The 24,624-nt window shown below is 46.2% G+C and overlaps 2 protein-coding genes across 2 annotated transcripts in view; one reads left to right on the plus strand and one right to left on the minus strand.

Annotated features, from left to right (window-relative positions):
• Window positions 1-251: 251 nt before the first annotated feature.
• On the minus strand, window positions 252-19,666 carry LOC139050699 (uncharacterized). Its single transcript, XM_070527322.1, has 2 exons — window positions 18,085-19,666; window positions 252-303 (listed from the first exon to the last, which is right to left on the minus strand). The coding sequence occupies exons 1-2, from the start codon at window positions 19,423-19,425 to the stop codon at window positions 286-288; spliced, it is 1,359 nt and encodes a 452-aa protein (XP_070383423.1). The 5' UTR covers window positions 19,426-19,666; the 3' UTR covers window positions 252-285.
• A 1,925-nt stretch (window positions 19,667-21,591) lies between these two features.
• LOC135910232 (zinc finger protein 782-like) overlaps window positions 21,592-24,624 on the plus strand; it is a 58,756-nt gene continuing 55,723 nt past the window's right edge. Inside the window, exons 1-2 of the mRNA XM_065442282.1 lie at window positions 21,592-21,646; window positions 23,473-23,505. Coding sequence (XP_065298354.1) covers window positions 21,592-21,646; window positions 23,473-23,505 — 88 coding nt within the window. The remainder of the gene's footprint in view (window positions 21,647-23,472; window positions 23,506-24,624) is intronic.

The following is a 24,624-nucleotide window of genomic DNA, read 5'->3' on the forward strand; positions in this document are numbered from 1 at the left end:
AAGCGTTTTCGACAGAATAATCATACGCTTTGAGATAGCTGCTTTATTTTTACTGCGGAGGAAAACTGTTTTGCTTTACCGATAACGCTACATTCAGTGCCTTCATTTCAATTTCTTAGGCGAAACGTCAAGTTGGCGTCACGTTACGTAAGCAAAACCAGGCCACCAGCGCCATTTTGTTTGCGTCGCGCCTACGTCACGCTCCGAAGAAAATGGCGGAATGTCCAGAATAGAGCCCCAGTTGGTGGTGCTGGTGATGTTGCAGCAGGTGGTTTTAGCCAGTTCTCAGACCGGCTGGCTACCCTGTGATGGGGAAAGGGAGTAACCGGAGCAAAAAGTAATACAAAATGTTACAATAAAGGATAAAAAGCAAAATTGGTTGCATTATGTTTTCATGAAATGCAGTTGCAATACCCCATGTCACCAAGTAGTAAGTGTAATTATTTTAGTAGCTTTATCTTTTATGCCATTTGGAGTGACAGCTTTCTTTTATGCTCTTTTACAGCCATGACATATCTGCCATGAAGAATACATTACCCACGGTATCAACACTTCATCTAACATTACAATTTGTCATGCCGCTCTTTGCCATACGTGAAAGAAGTGTTTGATAGCCCTTGTGCCATCAAACGCCACAGATCATCATCATCTGTGTGATTGCTACCTGTGGTAGCGTTGTTTGGCACACAATAGGTTCTGATCTTTTACGATCAGGCTCATGTTCTCGTTTCTTCTAGTTCCTTGCATGGGTGTATTTTTTTAAACCTTTTTTCAGTATTATTCTGTTTCAGCCATTTCATTATATTTTTGTACATAGCATTTCTTGATGGTAATTGATTGTTCATAGACTGGAATAAAACGTCAGTAATCGAAATCTGTTTTACTGCATGAAGTAAATGCTTATGTTTGTTGAATGTACATTGTTTATTCTTGTCGATGCAGTAAAGGCTGTTAACCTAAAGGCTTTGTGATATCTCACCTGATTATAGTACAAGAGTATTTCATGAGATGATATGCTAAATACGTGGCGGCGTTGACACAAAGGCAGGGAAAAATTTCAACTTGACTAATATTTCGAGATATCAAAGTTCGAGTTAGTGAGGGCTTACTGTATTTCCATCCTTGCACTTAAGCATGTTTAGCTATTTATCCCATTGGCTGCTCCAAGAGAAGTTGGGCAATGGCACTTGGAAGTTCGTTTGTTATTGTCATTGAATGCACTTGCTATAATAGACATTTTGACAGCAATGAGGTTTTTAAGAAAGCGTTAGGATACATGCGCTTACTACATTATTACATTGCTACGACTACGGTACTGAGAGTTCTGCGGACACTGTCGCATCATCTTTCTCTAGTAATATTTCTTTAAAATGCCTCAGATTTGTTTTTGTTAATAATAAAAGTAATTGGATTCATGCACAATAGAGAAATTATTCTCCTTTTTTAAATACGATATTAGTTTCTCAATATTTTATCTAATTATATCTCTGTGCTCCCTGGAAGTGGGAAAGTGCGCAAGGCTCGGGCTTAAAAATGAAGCCCTGGAGAGAGCTATAAGCCGGGCTATACAGAGTTTATAAAAAAAATATTCAAATTTAAGCAAAACAAAAGCATTTCTTCAAGCTGTATCACTTATATAACCAATTGAATGATAACTGTAGTTATATAGAGCATTGGTAACAGTTATCCTTAAACACACATGAAGGAAATTGCCACAAATTGCAATAATGCGGAGACACTTGCATCCTTTAAATTCTGCATGTGCGCACAAAATTTGGCCAAAATTGAACCACACTAGCCACAAATAACTTTTTTTGCACAAGTACTAGTAAAAACAGTGTAAGGTTGAAAAGAGAGAGGAAAATGAAGTTGAAAGTTCATAATTATGCAACTACTGTTCCATATGATCTTTTTGCATAAAATTTGCAAATAATGCAGACCAGTGTTTTCTAGTTGAATATTCTCCTGCTGCATCAGTAGTACCTTGATAACCCTTATGAGCTTACCTTTCAGGCTTTTTTTGCTACATTCTGATAATAATCCAGCTTCAGCTCTCTGAGTTCGAGATTCTTTCGATCCTTCTCTAGTTGTTCAGATCTAATAATTCCTGAGTTGGCAGGATAACCAAGTCCTGTAGAAGCTCCTCAAAGCCTATATTGCGCGGCTATCTCCACAGCATGAAGCCAACTGCTAGTGTCACAGTCACCAAATCTTGCTGCTGAAAGGCTCAACCGCGTTCTGGGGTTTGCCCTAAAGGCAGCAAAACAGCAGATTTTTGCTCGACAGTCTCTCACATGTAGAAATCACAGGCTTTGCCTGAGCACTGGTGAAAAGTGAAGAATCAGCTGCTGTCGACTCTGCCAGGGCTAGCGCTCGCTTGTTCTTACACCAGGCAAAGCTCACAATGTGGGCAATAGCTAGTTGTGGTTGTTTTGAGCCTCATCGGTAGAGTGTGAATGAAAATTTGAAGCTCCTGAACCTAGCATTCCCCCATGAGAATAATTTTTCGCAGTATTCTTGCTGGAGCAATGTCTTAACATTCTGACACAGAGAAGTACGGTGTTGAAGCATAAATACAGAATCAAAATCTAGAAACAATATATTGCGGAACAAAAGTGTCATTTCTCGGTTTGCATGTCTCCTTAATCAGCCCAGTTGCACATTGAGGTAGATGATGGATTTCCAGACGAACTCCTCACACGTAGTTCACGTTAGTCTCGACAATGCCTGTCATCTTGCATTTTTCGGGAGGGTAACAGGGCAATTGTACACTATGACAGATTATTGGGTGCATTCTCCAGAATTAACTGAGTGCGATGCTTGCACTGAGCTGAGCCATATTATGCGCTGAAAGAAGACATTTTCGGCTCAGTTTCTCTGTGAGGTTAAAGTAGTACTTTTCTTCAGTTTGCACTATTAATGAATGCATTTGTTAAGGTCGTTGACATCTTTGGGCGTAGCAATACAATATGTCTCACAGTGAAACAGGTCAAATTATGAAAACATAGACAAAGAATGCTACAGCAGCATCTGACCATTGATCTTGGTTGTGTGTTTAGATTACGGGCAGAGATATGTACAGTGCAAGCAAAACCCAGTTTCAGGTAAATGCTGTGTCTGGTCGCCATATGTTGCACACAGAAATATTACTTTGCTGTGTCTGATATGGGAAATAGCTCGGAAAACAACTATATAACCGTCATTAAACCATGAACTAGTTATTACTCTCTTACTATCAAAATTAAAATGCAGCTCATAACTTGATTGCTTGTAGCGATGTCTGTGGGTCTGATAATTATGCTTCAAATTCTGTTCATTGTTGATAACAATTTGTTTCCCTCTTTCTCTCTAGGTGTGTGCAACTTGTGGACGAAGTGTGTCATGAATTGTGACCGCCACCGTCTACCCACTTGATATGCTATGTTACTATTTATTCGAGGCATCTTTGCTGACTGCTCCCTTCCATGGCATTTTTTTCGCACACAATATTTTTTAAATCATTTTCTGCTAGGCTCATTTTTATTTTACTTCTAGGTTCTTCCGTCGAGTTTCCTGGGGTTATTATTCGGTTTCAGGGCCTTTTCATTGTCAGGTATAGGCATTCCTTTATAAATGGTGGTCCATAGTAGTAATTTGGTGATTGGTTGCTAACCACAAGGTTGTGGGATCGAGTACCGGTCACGGTGGCTGCATTTCGATGGAGGCTAAATGCGAAAACACCCATGTACTTATATTTATGTGAACACTAAATAATACCAGGTGGTCCAAATTTTTACGGAGTTCCGCACTACGGCGTACCTCATAATCAGATTACGCAAAACCCTCGAATTTAATTTTTTATAGCACTCATTGAGTGTTTAATGTTGATTAAGAATTCTGTTCGCTAAGTCTGTTTCAGTGCATAAATAATTATCCAGTGAATGTTTAGCATTCTTAATTCTTAATATTTCAATCTTTACACTTGTATATGTAATCTTTCAGTATCATTAGCATTTTATTGTTTTTGTGCCCCAATAAACTTGAGTTATCACACTTGTAAGTTCACTTATTGGAGGCAATAAATCCTAATTACACAACTGTCTCAGAAAAAAAATTCACACAAATTGGTAAATGCCAAATATATTTTAATTATGTATTTTCTACTTTTTTACAGTATGCCTTCTTTGGTACCTTGAGAAAAATCATCCCCTGTTACTACTGTCTCAGCACTAAAGAATTAATCTGCAGATTCAAGGCATTGTTTATCATGCTCTCAGTTGTACTGAGTATAGTATCTTTTGTTTTTGCTTCATTTTATGAGACATGTTTTTCTATATATACATACTAAAAGTGCCTTATGGATAAAATATATTTATTGTTGACACGACAGTGCTAGGACATTGGCAGCAAAGCATTCTTATGCAACCTGGTTCCTTCTTTCTGTAAATTACTTTTTCTGTTCTGGTGTTTTTGCAATTTCAAATTTTATCGCATTTGTTGTTGCAGAACAGCCATATTTCTATACAGCAGTCAATGAGATTAGGTTTTTCAAGCTTTATTTTCATTTTTAATGTGTTGCGTAATCTGTGCTGTTTTTTTCTTATACACATATGCATGTGCATGGCAATCTCCTGCTCACTAGCAACCAAAGTATTACAAATAAAAAAAAAGCTTCTGATTTTTGTGTTCATTTCGTGCACTGCTTGTCTTGAGTTAAACTAGTTCCTGCACAGCAAGCTATATATTGACACGTGTACTTATCTTTATCGGGCGACACTTTTCACCGCCTAACAAATGTTATCGTAGAGCGCAGGACGCGCCTGCATGTATTGGAAGTTTCTGGAATGTTATCGTTGCTTCCATCCGCGGTCTGTGACCGAAACTTGTGTAATCTGATCGCATGTGTGCGCGAGGCGAATAATGTAGAATTTTATAGAAGGCACGCGTGTCCCAGCGCTTTCTCTGGAACATTCGACGACTGATGTATAAAAGCCGACCCGCTTGACCCGCTGATCAGATTTTCGACGATCGCCGACCGTGTTCGCCGCTATCGTTTTGCTATAAGTGCAGTCTGATTTTGTGGGCACAGGTTCGCCCAATAAACATTAGTTTTGTCTTTCACAGTATTGCTACTGTGTTCTTCAGCGTCACCACCACGTGGTATTCCGTGGAGGTGCTGGGTAAGTCCGGTCGTGAATGGTAATTCTTGCCGCGCACATTCCAGTCGGCGTTATGAGGTGTCCTCCAGCGGTCCGAATTTTAGGGCCTTCCCAAACTTTCTTAAACTGGGCGGCGATATGTCCACTTATGACGTAGTAATCAGCCCCTGTGTCCACTAAGGCAGTAACTGCGTGGCCGTCGAGAAGCACGTCAAGGTCGGTTGTTCTTTGTCTGGCGTTGCAGTTAGGTCTTGGCGTCGGATCACGGCTGCTTCGCGTTAAACTGAAGTTGGAACGTCGCGTCGTCAAGTCGTCTTTCGTCGGTGCAGTCTTGGCTTCCTGACTTCGTCGGGACGGCGGCCTGTCGTTATTATGTCGTCGAGATGGTCTCTTCGTCGGCGGCGGAGGATCTTCGTCAGTTCGACGAAGAGCAACCGCACCTCCATCGGTTGCTGCATTTAGCTACAGCAAAATTCCGCCGTTATCTATATGGCAGGCCATTCAAAGTGGTCAGCGACCATCACGCGTTGTGTTGGCTAGCTAACTTAAAGGACACTTCAGGACGGCTGGCGCGGTGGAGCAGACTACAAGAATACGACATCACTGTAACCTACAAGTGCGGACGAAAACACTCAGGTGCCGACTGCCTATCACGCGCCACCGCCGCAAGATGACGAGGATGACGACGCCTTCCTTGGGATAATAAGTGCGGAATACTTCGTCGAACAGCAACGAGCAGACCCAGAGCTAAAAGGCCTCGTCGATTATTTGGAAGGGCACACCGACGTTGTCTCTAGGGCTTTTAATCGCGGATTGTCTTCGTTCACGCTTCAAAACAACCTACTCGTGCAGAACTTCTCACCAGTCCGCGCCAACTACCTTCTTATTGTTCCGTCGGCGCTGCGTCCAGAAGTACTGCACGCCCTACATGACGATCCGATCGCTGGGCACCTCGGTTTCTCCCGGACGCTATCGAGGATGCAAGAAAGGTATTACTGGCCGCACCTAACCACCGATGTCACCCGTTACGTCAAGACATGTCGAGACTGTCAGCGACGCAAGACACCACCGACAAGGCCAGCGGGATCACTATAGACGATCAAGCCTCCTTACCGACCTTTTCAGCAGATCGGGATGGACCTGCTGGGACCGTTTCCGACATGAACTTCCGGAAATAAGTGGATCGTCGTAGCGACGGACTATCTCACCCGCTTCGCTGAAACTAAAGCTCTACCGAAAGGCATCACAGCCGAAGTGGTGAAATTTTTCGCCGAGATGATCCTCCTGCGACATGGTGCTCCAGAAGTGTTCATCACCGACAGGGGAATGGCTTTTACAGCAGAATTCTCACCCAAGCCAATCTGCAATAAATACAGCCAGACAGGAGGACTACTGCCTACTACCCGCAGACGAATGGTCTCGCGGAGCGCCTGAACAAGACCCTCGCCGACATGCTAGCGATGTACGTTGACGTCGAACACAAGACCTGGGATACCGTCCTGCCGTACGTAACATTCGCTTACAACATGGCGGTGCAATAAACACAGATCACGCCGTTTAAGCTGGTTTATGGCAGGAACCCGACGACAACACTCGACACCATGCTACCGCACGTCCCTGACGAAGAGAATCTTGATGTCGCTACCTATCGCTAGCGCGCCGAAGAAGCCCGACAGCTCGCCCGTATACGCATCAAGAACCAGTAGCGTACCGACAACCGACACTACAACCTCCGACGACGCTTCGTCGAGTACCAGACCGGCGACGGTGTTTGGGTATATGGGCCCCGATACGCCGACGAGGAATGAGTGAGAAACTATTGCGACGCTATTTCGGACCCTTCAAGGTCATTCAACGTATTGGCGCACTGGACTACGAGGTCGTGCCAGACGGCATGTCGCATTCACAGTGGCGCCGCTCATGATCTGAAATGGTCCACGTGGTGCGTCTTAAACCCTTTTACGGACGCTGACGAACTTTCCTTATTTCGTTGTTTTCTTTGCTACAAGTGCTTTTCTTTATTACTTTCGTTTGTTTGCAGCATCGGGTCGATGCTTTTTAAGAGGGGGTATTGACACCTGTACTTGTTTGTCTTTATCGGGCGACACGTTTCACCGCCTCACAAATGTCATCGTACAGCGCAGGACGCGCCTGCATGTATCGGAAGTTTCTGGAATGTTATCGATGCCTCCATCCGCTGTCTGTGACCGAACCTTGTGTAATCTGATCGCATGTGTGCGCGACGCGATTAATGTAGAATTTTGTAGAAGGCACGCGGGTCCCAGTGCTTACTCTGTAACATTCGACGACTCTGTATAAAAGCCGACGCGCTTGACCCACTGATCAGATTTTCGGCGATCGCCGACCGTGTTCGCCGCTATCGTTGTGCTATAAGTGCAGCCTGTTTTTGTGGGCACAGGTTCGCCCAATGAAAGTTAGTTTTGTCTTTCACAGTATTGTTACTGTGTTCTTCAACGTCACCACCACGTGACAATATCTGGGTCAGCCTCCATGCGAAGTTAGCATGATTGTTTTCATTAGACACTTATTTATCTCCGTATGTGTTATGGTTGCTCAGATCTTTGTTGCTTAAGGAAACATAGTATAACACTATAATGTAGCTGAAAAGGTTGCGAACAAGAGCATTGCTGGAGTAACATCTAGATAACATTATGCAGGTGTTATGACCGTTGAGCACATGTGTTTTCCAGATGTTCCAGATGTCAAGCAGAGTTTTGTACAATGTACTGTTGAACCCTGTTGTAATTATGTGGCTAGCAGCCTCCACCCACGCCTGTTCCACCACCCATGCCTGTTCTGCCAAGAGAAATTTTATTTTACAGAGTGTTTTGGTAATAGCGGAGAGAAGGAATACCTTTCATAAAAGGATGAAAAAGTGGTAATAGCCTAGCACACTCGACCAAATGAAACTGGTCTCAGTTCAGAGCGGCATCGTGGTAGCATTCTCATCATCTCAGGAATTATATACTGTGTTGCTTCTTGCACTTAAAAAGCAGTTCTTGTTCTTGTATGGTCCTATATAAAGCAGATACTTCAAGCATATGTATTTGTGATGCCAGCAGCTGTTTTTTAAAGAGGGGCTTACATACCACACTGCTTGTTTGGGCATAGAACTTTGGGTTTCTGAAAGAGAAATGCTGAAAGCCCTGTTGCAACAGCATACATAATACTACACTCCCCGTCCTCTCACTTTATGATGGTTTTTACAATCTAAATTTTTTGCAATATTATGTGTGAATTTCACTAACTGGGCCATTGAGCAACCACACACAAATATAACAGGCAAATCAGAAATGGCAGACCAGCCGTGCTCTGTTTGGTATGATTCCAAATTACCTTCAATGTTTCCTCAATAAAGAAAAAATAATTCGTTAGTGTTCGTACCTATGTTGTGTGTTTACATTGGCATTTCATAATTAGAATTTTCTTTCAAATGAAAAACATTACTATGGCAACCTTTTCTAATTTGTTTACGCAGCATCGAGGTCTTCCAGCCATCAAACTGAAATTATAAAAAGTCATATCAGGGACGCCGCATCCAACGTAACTCCTGCGACTCTAAGACTGATAGTGTGTCTCATCTGAAAGCACACAATAGTGGCCCACACAGGCGAGCGGCCATTTGAATGCCATTTTTGCCCTCAGACATTCTCAAAAAAGTGCAATCTCTAGGTACACACCTGCGCACACACAATGGGGAGAGGCCATTTCAGTGCCCTTCATGCCTTCAGAACTTCCAACGAAAGAGTTATCTCGTGGCGCACCTGCGCTCTCATACAGGCGAGAGGCCATTTCAGTGCCCCTCATGCCTTCGGAGCTTCTCGCTTAAGCGCACTCTTATTGATAACCTGCGTATCCACACTGGCCAGAGGCCATTTCAGTGCCACTTATGCCTCCAGTCCTTTGCAATTAGAAGCAGCCTAAATAAGCACCTGAGCTATCACAAGGGCAAGTGACCCTTTCAAAGCTAGTTCTGCTGTCAGAGCCTTTTGTAAACAGCACATTTTTCTTGTCATTCAACAACACTTTGCAAGTGTTAAAGAAGTTGTGTAAAACAAATATCAAGCTATGGGTCTAGTACCAAAGATATGCCTTCATCATTACAATTTCAGTATTCCTATACATGTAGCAAACTTCTGCAATGTTGACTGTGCTGTTAGTGCGCATGCGTAGCTTCATGCTATTCTGTGATAGCACTTGCTTACGCTTGCACGGAATTTTAGTTGATTGTATTTGTTTGTCTGATTTGGTGGGTGGCTGTTAAGAGGCAACAGCCACAAAATAAATGATGCTTGCTCTGGCAGCCTACATTTTGCTGTGTCTCCGATACTGCATTCTCAGTCCCCGGGCCTTGTGTAGCAATGGCAATGAGAAATGTACGAACATGTTGAAAAACAAGGGCTTTGCTGCTTGAGCAGGGTCATAAGAAATACCACCATTTGACGACGGCAAGGACATTAAATGGACATTCTACGTCATTCACATGGAGTTCTACTTCGAAGGTAACAGTATTGCAGAGGATGCACATAAGAGAATGCCTCTTGTTTCGGCTCTCGGATCAAAGTGAACTGAAGTCCTCAGAATACAGCGAAACCGCACATTTTTGCTAATCAGCCATTCATAATAGGAAACACAGCCTTTGCCTGAGCACTGGCAAAAAGTGAATAATCAGCTATAGACTCAGCCAGCTAGGGCTAGTGCTCATTCGTTGTTACACCAGAAAGCTCGGAATGTGAGCAATAGTTGTGGTATTTGTGTGCCTCATCTGTAGAGTAAAAATGGAAAAATAATGACTCTGCAGCTACCTATGCGCCAACTATTCTTCACAATCTTCTGGCTGGAGAAATGTATAAACCTTCTTGCAAGTAGAAGTAGGTTGTTGAAGCATAAATATGGAATCAATTAAAATCTAGAAACATAATTTTTAGAACAATAATTTCCTTATTTGGCCTGCATATCCCCTTAATAAGCCCAGTTACACAATGAGATAGACGATGGAGTTCCAGACGAACACCTCACAGATAGTTTACATTAGGCTACACAATGCCCGTTGTCTTGTATTTTTTGGGGGGTAAGAGGGCATTACTATACTATGGCAGGTTCTTAGTTGCATTCGCCGGGACTTATTGAGCGCTTTGCTTGTACTGAGCTAAGCCAGCTATTTCACTGCAAGAAGGCATTTTGGGCTTAGCTTCACTAGAATGTACCAGTATAAGTTATCATCTTTTTATTGAGCTTAAAGTACTGATCAGTTAGCTTTTTCAGTTTCCTTTGTCATATTTATTGTGGTTATTCGTCAGCTGAGGCTATGACATTTTCCGTGCTTAGCAAAACAAAATTATTCACTATGAAACAACTCGAACTAGGAAAAGGTACACAGACTATGCTGCAGCAGTCCAGCTCTGACCATCGAATTGTTGTGTGCGATAGGTTTGCGGCAGGCACGTACCCAAGGGGGGGCCCGGGGGGGCCCGGCCCCCCCCCCCGAAATAAAGTGGCATACCCCCCCCCCTCCTCCCCACCCACGCCACCACTCCTCACATATTCCTAAAGCGCCGCCAGATCAATGTTGAGATTCGCAGCTGTTCATCGGTCAGCATTAATTATGCTGCCTTTTAGAGCGCAGCTCTTTGGCGTCCGTTCCTGGGTTTCGCGTCGTCGTCGTCGTCGGCGTTGTCGGCGTTGTCGTCGGCCTCGTTACCAGCTCGCCGACGAATCTGCTGCTCCGCCGCCGCGCATGCGCGCTGTCGGCTCTCCGGGCGAGGGAGGATGATGGAAGGGAGGAGGAGAGACTGTGGAGGAGGGCTGGCTACACAAATGGCTCTTTGGCGTCCGTTCCTGGGTTTCGCGTCGTCGTCGGCGTCGTCGTCGGCCTCGTAACCAGCTCCGCCCCCCTTTCATCCCCCCAGCGCTAGCAGCGACCGACTGGTACCGCTTTCGTGAGTCCGCTACCGCACTCACGAAAGACGTCGTGCACTTCCTGCAACTCGCATTAACCGTCCATCGATCCACACCGATGTTAGTAGTGGGGGACTTTAATGTTGACATAAAGACAAACAGCAATTTCCTAACACTTATGCGGGAGAACATCCCGTTCCTCTCGCTCGTAACGCGTCCCACGGCTGTGACAACCTGGCGAGGCACTTGTATAGATCTCGTCTTTGAGAATCAAGCATTGGTGTACCAAGTCGAACATATATCAGTCTATTTCTCCGACCACAAAGCTTCCTTCATGACTGTCAAGAACTGTTAGTGGAGTCTTTGTTAAAGGAATACGTGTGAAAAATAAAAAAAAAATTCTGTGATAGCGCATACATGTGTTGCTCGATTTCTTTGCCTCAATCTATCGAAAAGGTGAAACAGCTTATTTGCTGCCCTCAAATTTCGCATTAGGAAGTAACGTAATCGTCTGTAATTTTTTCACTCCTTTTAGATGGCGGTAGTTATCGGCATCTCTTGTAATGTGAAAGACAGCTTTGTCGTAGATTCCGCACCCGCGCGATTACCTCGAGATGCGTTCAGTTGTCCCCATCTATTCAACCGTCACGCGCATAGCTGTTGCTTTTGTTAGTTCAACCTTCTTTGTTTAGGCTGATCCTGGGACCAGGAGAGGGATGCGGCTGTGACTCAGCTGGTCTGTACTCTCATGGAACGAGTTGCGGCCGGAGAAAACGCCAATTGCGTTTAACTTATCCCTTTGCTTCATTGTTTCCTTGAGTTACGGCTCACCGCGATGCTGGCAGATGCCCGGAACCATATACACGTGATATGGGTTAGATAAGGTGGGAAATAAAATAATGTGAAAGAGCGTCCTTCATGAACCCTGCAGTAACCCTTAAACCCATAAGCAAGATGACTGTCGCCCGTTATCTCGTCTGTTTTTCCCTAACTGTATAGCACTTGTCGTGCAAAATTGGCAACCGGAAGCAAAAATCGCAAGGAGTTGAGAAATTAAGCGATCTACTAAGGGAGAGAGCCAAGGCAACAACCAAACTGCAAGCAAAAGCGAATAATAAAAAAGTTCACCGTTGTTTATGAGAATATTTATGGATCAACATCTCTTTCTTTAAAAAGGAAGTAGAGAAAACGCCGCCGGAAGAGAACAATTACTTGTTTTGAATGACGCTTCCACAGTTATTGGTCGAAGCGCCTCACGTAGCCACTTCTCTGCTGTGCTTATGTGGGTGTTTTTCTAACCTTTCGCAGTGAGCGCAGTACGTCTAGAATCGCAGAGTCCTGCACTCTACGCAGTTGTATGGGACTGGCGGCCGCACAGCGTTACGCAATTTGCGGAACTGTCAAAACTGATCAACAAGGCGAAAATAACTGATATTCGAAACTATAACATGAGAAAGACTGAACAAGCCGTAAAAAACGAACGCAGCCTGAAATCAATAAAAAAGAAACCTGGCATAGGACAAACCATGATGTATGCACAAAATGATAAGAAGGATGTCTGTCGTCCGTTATCTCGTCTGTTTTTCCATCATCAGCAATCTCGAAGATATAGTAAAAGCAGCGGAAAAATTCTAAGCTGAGCTGTATACAGTACCAAGAGGAGTCATGATAGTTCACTTAGAAACAGTAATGTACAGGATACAGAAACTCTCCTATAACTAGCGATGAGGTCAGAAGGGCCCTGCAAGACATGAAACGATGAAGAGCGGGAGGATAAGGTGGAATAACAGTCGATTTAATCAAAGATGGAGGAGACATAATGCTTGGAAAACTGGCGGCTCTTTGTACGAAGTGTCTATCGACTGCAAGAGTCCCAGAAAACTGGAAGAATGCAGACATTATACTAATCCACAAAAAAAAGGAGACGATAAATAATTGAACAATTATGGGACCACAGCTTGCTCCCAGTATTATATAAAATATTTACCAAAATTATCTCCTATAGAATAAGGTTAACACTGGATTTTGTCAACCAAGGGAACAGGCTGGCTTCAGGAAGATATACTTTACATTGGATCACATCCATGTCATCAATCAGGTTATCGCGAAATCTGCAGAGTACAATAAGCCTCTCTATGTGGCTTATATAGATTACGAAAAGGCATTTGATTCAGTAGAGATACCAGCAATCGTAGAGGCACTACGTAATGAAGGAGTACAGAACGCTTACGTTAAAGGCTTGGAAAATATTACTACATGCGTGAGGTATTTGTTTGTTTGAACGAGGCGCGTAGGCGCCATCATTCCAGAAAAGAGGAGAGAGAACGAACTGGGCTCGCGCTGTGAATCTAACCGGTCAGCGCTGCAACCGTTGTTGTGTATATAATCTGTAAATAGTTTCTCGTCTTACTGACTCGTCTTTCGCGTTAGAATATCTACAGAGGTTCTACAGATACCTTAATTCTACACAAGAAAAGCAGGGAGATACCTATAGAGAAAGGGGTCAGACAGGGAGACAAGTTCTCCAAAGCTATTTCAAGCTATTAAACTGGGAAGGCTTAGGAGTAAAGATCGACGGCAAATATCTCAGCAACCTTCGGTTTGCCGATGACATTGTTCTATTCAACAACAATGCAGATGAGTTACAACAAATGATTGGAGACCTTAACAGAGAGAGTGTAAGAGTGGGGTTGAATATTATTATGCAGAAGATGAAGATAATGATAAATAGACGGGCAAAGGAACAAGAGATCAGGATGGCCAGTCGGCCACTAGAGACTGTGAAGGAGTACGTTTACCTAGGTCATATAATCAGAGGGAGTGAGTGAGTGAGTGAAAAACTTTATCAGCTCTAGATTCGCTGGTCTTCTGCGGTCTTCAGATGGAATCGTCCATCTTCTAACACAACGGTCGGTTGCCCTTAGTCCAGGGCTCCGCTGGATGCTGCTGCCAGTTGCGCTCGCCGAATCAGACCTTCTTGGTCGACCTGGCGATCGCTGGAGAGCACTCCCTCCCATTGCTCCGCACTCGGGTTTGGTATAACGGGTGCCACGTCTATCTTCTGGCATGCCCACGTTATGTGATACAGCGTGGGTGTTTCGTGGCACCAGGGGTATTTGTCATTGTATTGTGTCGGATAAATTTTGCTGAGTACGTGTAGGTTCGGGTAAGAGCCCGTTTAATTGTAGCTGCCTCCACGCGACAGAGTCCTCTCTGCTAAGGGAGCTGTGCGGTGGTGGATACCGCTTTCTGCAGCCCTTGTAGTAATTTAGTATTGCCGAATAGTCTTGGGGTACAGGTTCGGTCTCCTCGAGGTCGCCTACGTGGGATGCTCGGTAAGAAGTGTGCCCTCGAGCTATCCTGTCCGCCTCTTGGTTCCCTGCGACTCCCGTGTGTCCCGGCGTCCATACTATTGTATGCCTAATTAGTTCTTCTTTTGTTTGTCGTTGTGTTATGTGGTCTCCGGAGCGGAGTATGCGGAGCGCTCCGTGCCCTATTCTGCCGCGTAGGTAGTTGCGGCACGCTGTTTGCGAGTCTGTAAGGATTGTTAAAGACCGTTTAGAACGATATCCCTCCGCTGCCGCTAGAGCGACGGCCGCTTCTTCAGCCTCGATTATCGTACAGCCTTGTAGTGATGCGCTGGTGATCTCGCGTAGGTTCGAATCAATCACCGTTGCTACCGCGTTGCTGTTGCTCTGCCCCGCTGCTCTGGCGTACGTGGCTGCGTCCACATATACCGTCGTTTCTTCGGGTGCTAGTGTTTTTTGTAGGTATTCAGCCCTCGCTTCTCTGCGTGCTTTGTGGAGATTGGGATCCATGTTCCGGGGTATGGGTGCTACTTTTAGAGTGTTGCGATACTCGTCCGGAATTGTTTCGGTCCTCTGGATCTCTTGCAGTTGATCGGCGCAGCCTAGTTTCTTCAGGAGCTCCCTGCCAGATAGGGTCTGCTGTAGTCTACGTTGTTGGGAGACTAGTTGCGCCTCTTTCAATTCGTCGAAGGCGTTGTGTAGTCCTAAGGCTAGGAGCTTTTCGGTTGAGGTGTTCTGGGGAAGGTGGAGTGCGGTTTTGTAGGCTTTGCGTAGAATCGCGTCCGCCTGTTGTACCTCACTCTTGATGGGATTGTAGTATGGGAGGCTGTATGCCACTCGGCTGACAACCAAGCTTGTGACCAGCTTGAGGGTGTCCTCCTCTCGCATGCCGTGGCGTCTGTGTGAGATGCGCGTGATCATGCGGGCCACTTGTAGGGTGGATGCCTTGAGTAGGGCGAGGGTGTGGGTGCAGCGTTGGTTTGACTGTATCCACATCCCCAGGATTCTGATGAGCGTCTTTTCCGGTATCGGCTTGCCCTCGAGGTAGACGTTGAGCTTTAACTCGTCGCTGGTGGGTACTGTGCGGTTTTGCTTTCCTCTCCAAACTCTCAGGAGCTCGGACTTCTCAGTGGAGCAGGCTAGCCCTCTTGCTCTGACGTAGTCCTCTACGCAGGTGGCTGCCTCTTGTAACTTCTCTTCTTTCTGTCTGAGCGAGCCTGTGTTAACCCAGATGGTGATGTCGTCGGCATACATGGCATGGTGTATGCCGTCGATTTCTTTTAACTGTTTTGCCAAGCCAATCATTGCTATGTTGAAAAGCGTGGGGGAGATGACCGACCCTTGAGGCGTCCCTTTGTTTGGAGTAAGGAACTTCTCTGATCGGAGCCCTCCGAGGCCAATCGTTGCCGTTCTGTTTGAAAGGAAGGCTTTGACGTAGCCGTAGACTCTCCTCCCGCAGTTCAGGTCGTTCATGCCCGTGAGGATAGCTTCGTGGCTTACATTGTCAAAAGCCCCCTTGATATCCAATGCCATTATTATATTCTCCCCGCTCCTGGGGACGTTCCCGAGTACTTCTTCTTTGATTTGAAGCAGTACGTCTTGGGTCGATAATTTTGCTCTGAATCCAAACATGCTGTGGGGATACAGTTCCTTGTCCTCCATGTACTGTTGTAGTCGCAGCGTCACCACTCGTTCGTACAGTTTTCCCAGGCAAGATGTGAGCGAGATCGGTCTGAGGTTCTCAATTTGCAGTTTCTTGCCCGGTTTAGGAATCATCACTACCTCCGCATGCTTCCACTCCTCGGGGACGGTCTCAGCTTCCCAGTGTTTGTTGAGAAAGTCGGTAAATTCTGCGACTAACTCTTCACTAAGGTTGCGGATGAGTGCGTTATTTATCTTGTCTGCACCCGTGGCCGTGTTTTTGGTCGTGTTTCGAATCGCTGCGTAGACCTCTTCTCGCGTGATGGGTCTGTCCAGGTTAACGTTTTCTCTTCCTCGGTAGCGCTCTGCGTAAGCTGCTGGGTTTGTGTCCCCGAAGCATTTAACGCGCGCCTTCTCCAGGAGTTCGGAGTCTGGTCCCTCGTACTGGTGGATGAACCGGTAGATGGTTTTGTTGTTTTCTGCCTTGGTCTTGGTCGGATCTATGAGAGCCTTGAGGATATGCCACGTCCTCGCTGTGTTCAAAGTTCCGTTGAGGGAGTCGCTGAATTGCTGCCAATTTTGCCTTGCCAATTGCGCCGCGTACTCCTCTGCTTTCGCTGTGACTTCTGCGATCTTTATCTTTAGCTTCCTGTTGTATTTTTGTTTCTTCCACCTCTTGGTGAGCCCGCGTCTAGCTTCCCACAGCTTGAGCAGTCTGGCGTCTACCTCGGGCGTCTGCGTCGTTCGCGTGATTTCTTTGGTGTACTTGCGCTGTGTTTCAATGAGAATTTTCCCCCACTCTTCTATCGATTGGATCCCGTTCTCGGCGAGATTCCTATCGCATGCCTCTCGAAAAGCGCTCCAGTCCGTAATTTTTGCCGATCCCAGCTGACGCCTTAGCCTGTCCGAAGTTACTTGTGTCTTGAGTATGTAGTGGTCACTACCTAGGTTCTCTAACAGGTTCTCCCACACTGCTTGCTCCGCTCCTCGTATGAACGTGAGGTCGGGGCAGGTGTCGGTGCTAACGCTGTTTCCGATTCTGGTTGGAGTGTCTGGGTCTGTGAGTAGGTTGCAGTCGGTGTTCTCTGCTGCCTCCGCTAGCGTTTTGCCTTTTGGGTTTGCTGTTTGGTATCCCCAGCTTTTGTCCATGGCGTTAAAGTCTCCTAGGATGATTAGCGTGCTGTCTTTCGCTAGTTTGCGTGCGCCATGGAAAAGCTCGTAGAATTTGGCCTTCCTCTGTTTCGGAGGGCTGTATGCATTTACAATAAATATACTGCCCCTCTTTCTTTTCTTCTTGGGTATAATTTCTACAATCACGTGCTCTACGTCGGTGTCGGCTATCCTGTCGTGGCTTATGGCGATGAGTGCCTTGCTGACTAGGGTAGCCGTTCTTCCTTTCTCTTGAGTCTCGTAACACGTGTATCCGGCGAGTGTTGGTGTCGTGCCCGTCTCTTGAAGCGATATGATGTCAGGCGGTGCTTGTTGCGTGTGAATGTATTGTTGGAGGAGGGCCTGCTTCTTACGGTAGCCTCTGCAGTTCCATTGCCATATATCTAAGCTTTCTTGCTTGCTTAAAGTTGTACTGGCCATGTTTAAGCCTCGGTGTTGTTTGCGGATGTGTCGGCGAGGGATGCCAGCGCGGGGCGGTGGTAGGCCTTCTCTCTAATGTTCTCGGTAAACTTCTGCTTGCGGATGCTGCTCCGGAGCTCTGTGACTTGTAATTGCACTTGCTGCATTTGTTGCTGCTGTTGCTGCATCATCTGCTGCATCATTTGCTGAATCTCTGCTTTAAACGTGGCGAAATCCTCGTTGCCTGCTTGCCATGGGGCTTGGGTTTGTACGGTCTGTGGCTGCGCAGGGCTGTTCGACCTAAGGTCTCGCACTGCCTTCGTTAGCTCTGCTATTTGGCGTTCTAGCTCTTTCTGCTTAGCGCGTGATAGCTCTAATTCACGTCTCAGCGCTATTTTCTCCGCGTCCTCCTGTCTAGGCTGTTCGCGGTGGCTGTTTGTGTTGTTCTTTTCGTTAGCTACCCCACCCGAGTGCGGAGCAAACCAAGGGTTTTCGGCTCCCCAGCTCACCTTATTGACGCCGCCGCTCTTTCGGGTAGGCTCCTTCTTCGTCTTCTTCTTCTTCTGCTGCTGCTGCAGCTGGCCTGCTCCCTTAATGGCCAGGGGCGGCAGGGGTGGGAAGGACCGTGACCGGCTCCGTGAACGGCTCCGCGACGCCCGGGATTTCGAACGGCTCCGCGAAGTCTCCTCCTCCGAGCTGAACCATCGCGGCTTCTTGCCGCGGTCGTCCCGGCTGCGACGTCTGCTCCCGCGTCCGCCGCCGTTGTTGTCGCCGTTGGCCTTGCCTCGCAGGTCCCTGGCTTTCTTTAGTCGGTCTTGGCACTCCCGCGATCCGGTAGTGTGGTTGCCTCCGCAGATCAGGCATCTGGGAGTACACTGGTGATCCTTTGGCGGGTTCTGCATCCCGCACTGTTTGCAAGCCTTGGCGTCCGGTGTGGGGCACACGTCGGAGCGGTGACCTTGTTGGCAGCAAACGTAGCAGATTTGTCTTGTGGGCCGGTACGGGTAGCACTTGTACTCGGCTCCGCAGTAGATGACGTGTTTCGGTGTGATCGGTCCGTCAAAGGTGATGACGGCCGTCTTGGTCTTGCCTAATCTTCGGGCGCTGTGAATGGTGACACCCTGTGTGCGCGTCCACAAGTCGGCTTTCAGTTCCTCCGGTGTCGCGCCGGGGTCCACTCCGTGTATCACGCCACGCCGGGTGTTTTCCGGTGCGGCCACGTAAGCGTTCACGTCATATGAGCGTCCCTCGAGCGTGAGGCTAGTGATGCGCCTCGCGAGCTGGGCGGCCTCCTCGTTCGGCGTGCTCACGATTATTATGTTGGACCCTGTGCGGAGCCTCGTGATCAGGTCTCTTCCTTCGAACTTGTTGCTGCATGCCGCGGCTACGGCCCGGGCCACTTGAAATTGCTGGAGCGACTTGACTACGAGTCCCTTCGGTCGCAAAATAATCTTGAAATCGTCTCTGGGGAGCGGGGGCAGCCTCTGCCTAGACTGCCGCTGCGCTCCTTTCCCGTCTTTTTTCAGCGCGCCGGAAGCTGGCGCGCCAGCTGTCGGCGGTGGGGCCGGGGAATTCCCGGCGCTGCCGGCGTTCCGTCCGTTCTTCCTTTGTCTATTCTTTTGGCGTTTGGTCATAACCAATTCCCAATTTGCTTCGTCTTCTTTGTGAGTGTCTTGCTGCTCCTGCATGGCGGAGTCCTCGATCTCCCCGTCCGCCGAATTCTCGGAGTCGGAGGCGCCGAGGTGGTCGTCGTCCATCTCTTGTGCTTCTAGCAAGTTCTGGGCTAGTCCACTCGTCGATGGCTCAACATTAGGATATTTCGTGGAGCGGGAGTCGGGTCCAGGCTGCATCGCTATCGCTGAGCGGGCCTGGCTGCCCGCAAACGCCCGTAGTCGTGCTAAACCTCGGTAGGCTTAGCGGCGAGCGTTTCCCGTCAAAGTCCGGTAATTTGCCAAAAATGATCCTACCGTCTTGAAATCGGTGTCCGGCTGATCCAGCTTGTTAGCTCTCTCAGATCCAACCCAAAAGTTGGCGGCCCGGTGGGTCGAGATAGTCCGTGAGGGTAAGAATCTACGAAGCCCATGCGACGAACGTCCGCACTGCTCCGCTTCTTCTTCTTCTTCCAATCAGAGGGAAACCTGATCATGAGAAGGAAATTCACAGAAGAATAAAAATAGGTTGGATCGCATACGGCAGCCATTTCCGGCTCCTGACTGGAACCTTACCATTATTATTGAAAAGTAAGGTGTGCAATCAGTGCATTTCGCCAGTGCAATATGTCCAGTGCCAATGCATTTGCCAGTGCATTTCCCAGTGCATTTTGCCAGTGCATATGTGGCAGAGACTTGAGAGCAAGTGAAGGACCACGCAAAGAGTGATCGAACGAAGATTGCTAGGCATAACGTTAAGAGAGAAAGAATATCGTCTATACCCATTCGCTCTCTGATCCAAACCACTCTCTAATTGACATCAAGAGGAAAAAATGTAACTGGGCAGGTCATGTAATGCGCCGGTTAGATAAGCGTTGGACCATTACGGTTACAGAATGGGTGCCAAGAGAAGGGAAACGCAATCGAGGACGACAAAACACTAGGTGGAGCGATGAAATTAGGAAATTCGCGAGCGCTAGTTGGAATCGATTGGCGCAGGACAGGGGTAATTGGAGATCGCAGGGAGAGGCCTTCGTCCTGCAGTGGACATAAAACAGGATGATGATGATGATGATGATGAAGACGATGATGATGACGATGATGATGATGATGGAGGTGGTGGCCCCCCCCCCCCCCCGAAAAAAAATTCTGTGTACGTGCCTGGTTTGCGGTATAGATCTCGATGTGTACCATACACGATAGACCCCAGTTTCAGAAAAACACTGTGACAGTTCACCATATGTTGGACACAAAACGTCTACTTTGCTTTGTTGTTATGTAGTAAATAGCTCAGAAAACAACTACCGCAAAATCCCAGGCTCGCCCCCTTCCCACTTTCCACTTTTTCGTGCTTTGAAATTGGCGCTAACTACCGAGCAAGTGCCCGCTTCCCCTCTTGATTATTTTCACTGCTTTATCATTTTCACCGAACCTCCTGGCTACAGTTTATTTCTGCCAAATTTTTAGCAACTTGCATAGTAAATTACATAACGTGAGGCAATTTAGTGAGAAAGAAATTTACTGTTTAGCTGCATTTCTGCCGAGGCCGGCCGGGTACCTGCAGAGCCATCGCCATAGGCATAGCTTGCGTTGACGCCGCCGGGCGGCTTGGTCAAACGTGCGCATTCTGAGAAGTCTCACATGTGAATTCAGCGCGAGATAGATGCTGCGATTTTACGTGCGATCCCTCGTACAACGCGTTGGAGTTTGACTTGCCGCATACGACGATTCGGGACACATGGTAAGAAGATCGCCTCCTCTATTTTTTTTTAATTCCAGTGCAATAGCCCGCTTGGTGGGCCTAAGTTCTGTGAGTTGCCGCGATGCTACGCTATCCAGATCGTACTAAAGCCTAGAGCTCCTTAGGTACGGCAGGAACGACGAAGGCACGGGACGAGGGTGCCTGAATGGTCTCTCCCTCGTCGATTCTCCGTACAGGGTAGGGACAACCGCGTTGTCTGATGCGACGTCTGCCATGACATGTCTCGCTCCCTACCACAACCTCCTTATATTTTTTTTTCCGAGGAGGCTATGTCCCTACGGGGCGCACTGCGGGTGCGCGTATAGCATCAGTTTTTTTGCAGTTAAAGCCATTTCGTGCAAAAGAGGCTGGTCATAATAGGCTCATACACTGTTTGTAGGCTTAAATTACATTTAGCTCTCGCACACGGTCTCCTGTCACCTCAACTTCTCGGCGGTCGTGCCCGGGTCGTGCGCCCTGTCAGCCGCTTGGTCCAGTTTTAACGCGATAGTGTTCCTCCTCTAAAATATTCTCACACAATCGTTGACGATGATGCGTCTAAGGCAGCCATCTTTAGCAATGATTTTTCGTCCGCGTTTAGTCCAAGTTTTTCACGTGTTGTTAACATGGTTTCTCCAACTGAGGCAGAAGTGATGCCCGAGGTCACTTTTAGTGTGCCTGGTATTCGTAAATTGTTAGAAAATCTCAAACCAGCTAAAGCGTGTGGCCCAGATGTTGTACCAGCAGCGATAATAAGGAACTGTTCGGCAACGTTATCGTTGTACTTTCACCGTCTATTTCAGAAGTGCTTAGTTGAGAAAGCACTACCTTGTGATTGGAAGTTAGCACGTGTTACTCCTATTCATAAGAATGGGCCAAGAAATGACGTTGAGAACTACAGGCCGGTGTCGTTAACTAGTATACCATACAAAATACTTGAACATGTCCTTTATAGTTGTATAATGACACATTTGGTTAAACATGATCTTCTGCATTCTAGTCAACATGGTTTTCGGCAAGGTTTTTCTTGCTCAACACAGCTTCTTGAGTTCACACATGGATTGGCTCTAGCAATAAATAAGCGTAAAATAGTTGACTGTATTTTCTTGGACTTCAACAAGGCGTTCAGTGTTGTTCCCCATGACCTTCTTATTAGTAAATTACGGGGCTATAAACTGAATGAATCAGTTATTGCATGGATAGCCGAGTATCTCTAAGACAGCAGTCGGTAGTTCTCAACGGTTGTTCCTCCGGATATGTTCCCGTCACCTCAGGAGTTCCTCAGGGCTCAGTTCTGGGCCCTCTTTTGTTTCTGATGTATATAAATGATATTACTATTGGCCTCAAATCTTGGTTCAGAATGTTCGCGGATGACTGTGTAGTTTACAGGATTATAGAGAATGAACGTGATTCAGAATACCTGCAGCATGATTTGAATGTAATATCATCCTGGTGTGCCCATTCAGAAATGTCGTTGAATGTTAAAAAGTGTGTTCACGTCACCTTTACAAGGAAACGTTCATGCCAGTTGAATACGTATACCGTAAATAGCGCTACTTTAAGCACGGCCAGGGAATATAAATATCTAGGAGTTTATTTAACGAGTGATTTGAGGTGGACTAAGCATGTTCACCACATCAAAATAAGGCTGCACGTGTTTTGGGTTTCCCGAGACAAAATTTCAGCGAACTTCCTTTGAATTTAAAAGAACAACTGTATTTCACTCATGAGCGCTCATTGCTGGAGTACGCATGCATTTGCTGGGATCTGTATACCAAAGAGCTGGCCGATACGCTTGAAAAAATACAGAATAAGGCAGTGCGATTCATTGTAGGTAATTGGGATCGTCAACTTAGCATGAGAGAAAGCAAACATAAACTTCAATGGCAAGAATTGAAAGATCGTAGACGAAACCTCAGGTTGAAAGTTTTCCACAATATCTACCATTCTAAAACTGGAATCATTAAGGAGAAGTACATTCAAAAGCCGTCCTATATATCCCAAAGAAGGGACCACAGTCTCAAAGTAAATGAATTTTTCTTTAAAGGTGACGTCTTCCGCTATTCATTTTTTGTTAGATGTATAAGAGAGTGGAATGATCTTCCACCTACTATTGTATCCAATGTGTCGAATGATGCTTCTTACAGCGCTATGTGTGATTAGTTTCTTTATTGGTCTGAAATATGATGCTTATTTTTATGTATCCCCCTGCTGTAATGCCTGCAAAGGCAAAGCAGGTATCAAATAAAAAAAGTGTTAAGGGGCCTGTGTCGCAGAAAATCCGGTGTCCATGTTGGACGTCCCATCAGGATAAGGAGGAATAAACGTTTATCTGGAGTAAGCCCCGATTCTACTCTAGGTGGGAGGTCTCCTCATTCCAGTTTGTCGCAAATGCGTGCGAGTTCTGTCTTTCTAATCTCTCCGTGTGTGCCTGTGCTTGCACGGTGAGGAGGGAAATTTGCTTCCTTAATTTCTTGTTTAGCTTCTGTCTCTTCCATTTTTTTCAGGAGAGCTCTTCTGGCTTCCCAGAGGTGGAGGAGGTACGTGTTGACGACAGGCGCAACTTCATTCAACTGTATTGTTTTGGTGTGGCGATCTGCCGTGTCGAGTACTTTGTTCAGCCAGTCATGTATGTTTTCAATGGCGGTCTCGACAATTAGCACGTCTCTAAATGACTTCCACTCCGTTACCCAGGCTGTTCCTACCCTAGTGGACTTGAAAGTGTGAGCCACGGTTAGTGGCTCACACTCACACTTACCCACGGCGGTGGCGAAATCATGTTTTTTGTGCATGCTTCGAGCTTGCTTCTGTTTTTGATTTGCTGATCTTTTTAGCTTTTAAATAATAATTGGGTCGTTTTCTTTTTTTGTCTTTCTTTTTACGTGTGCGCAGTTGTGTTTCATGTACATTTGGTTTTGAAGGATAGTCAGAGCGTCGTTTCGCGCCACGTTCTTCAACGTGTGCAACCGGGTGGATATTAAATCTTTATAGCCTTTAAATAGTAGCTTGGAAGTGGCAAGACTAATAGCTATTAGTGGTTTTACTGTGCGTGCTTTGGTATCGGGAACATTGCTTTGGTAGGAAAATGAGTGTGGCCCTGTGGTTGAACACGTAGGAAAATAGGTGATACCATGAGTCTGTGCAGCATTGCTTGCTTTTAAAACATTGGTGAGAATTACTTTTCGACATTTTAAGGATTTAGATCCTGTGCGTATCAGTTTTTGCTAGAAGGCACGTGCTCTTCATTGTCATAGTATTATAGTATTTGCATTAGAAAAAGCCATTCAATACATGGCAAGAAAGCCGAGAAAGCATTCAGTGTGCGGGGGGTCCCTCAAGTCAGATGAAAGGTTGGATGAGAAAGGAGAGGGAATTGAGTCAATCAGCACACACTGTGATGTTGATGCTAGGCTGAAGAAAATGGAAGCTTTCCAGGAAGTGCTTGTGAAACATGTTGAGGAGCTTAACCTTTTGAGGGTCAATTTTTTTCACCATATGCGACTGCCCAGGGTCAATTTATTTTATTGCAGATTGCAATTCTTAAGAACTTATTTCGAAAGAAATTTACTGCAATTTTTTTAGGGGGACTGTAAAGTGAGAAAAAAATATTTTGTGTTGGTATATATGTACTCTCCATTCATGAATAACAATAAAAAAGG

This window comes from Dermacentor albipictus, chromosome 10, assembly GCF_038994185.2.
Source record: "Dermacentor albipictus isolate Rhodes 1998 colony chromosome 10, USDA_Dalb.pri_finalv2, whole genome shotgun sequence".
NCBI classification, from domain to species: domain Eukaryota; kingdom Metazoa; phylum Arthropoda; class Arachnida; order Ixodida; family Ixodidae; genus Dermacentor; species Dermacentor albipictus.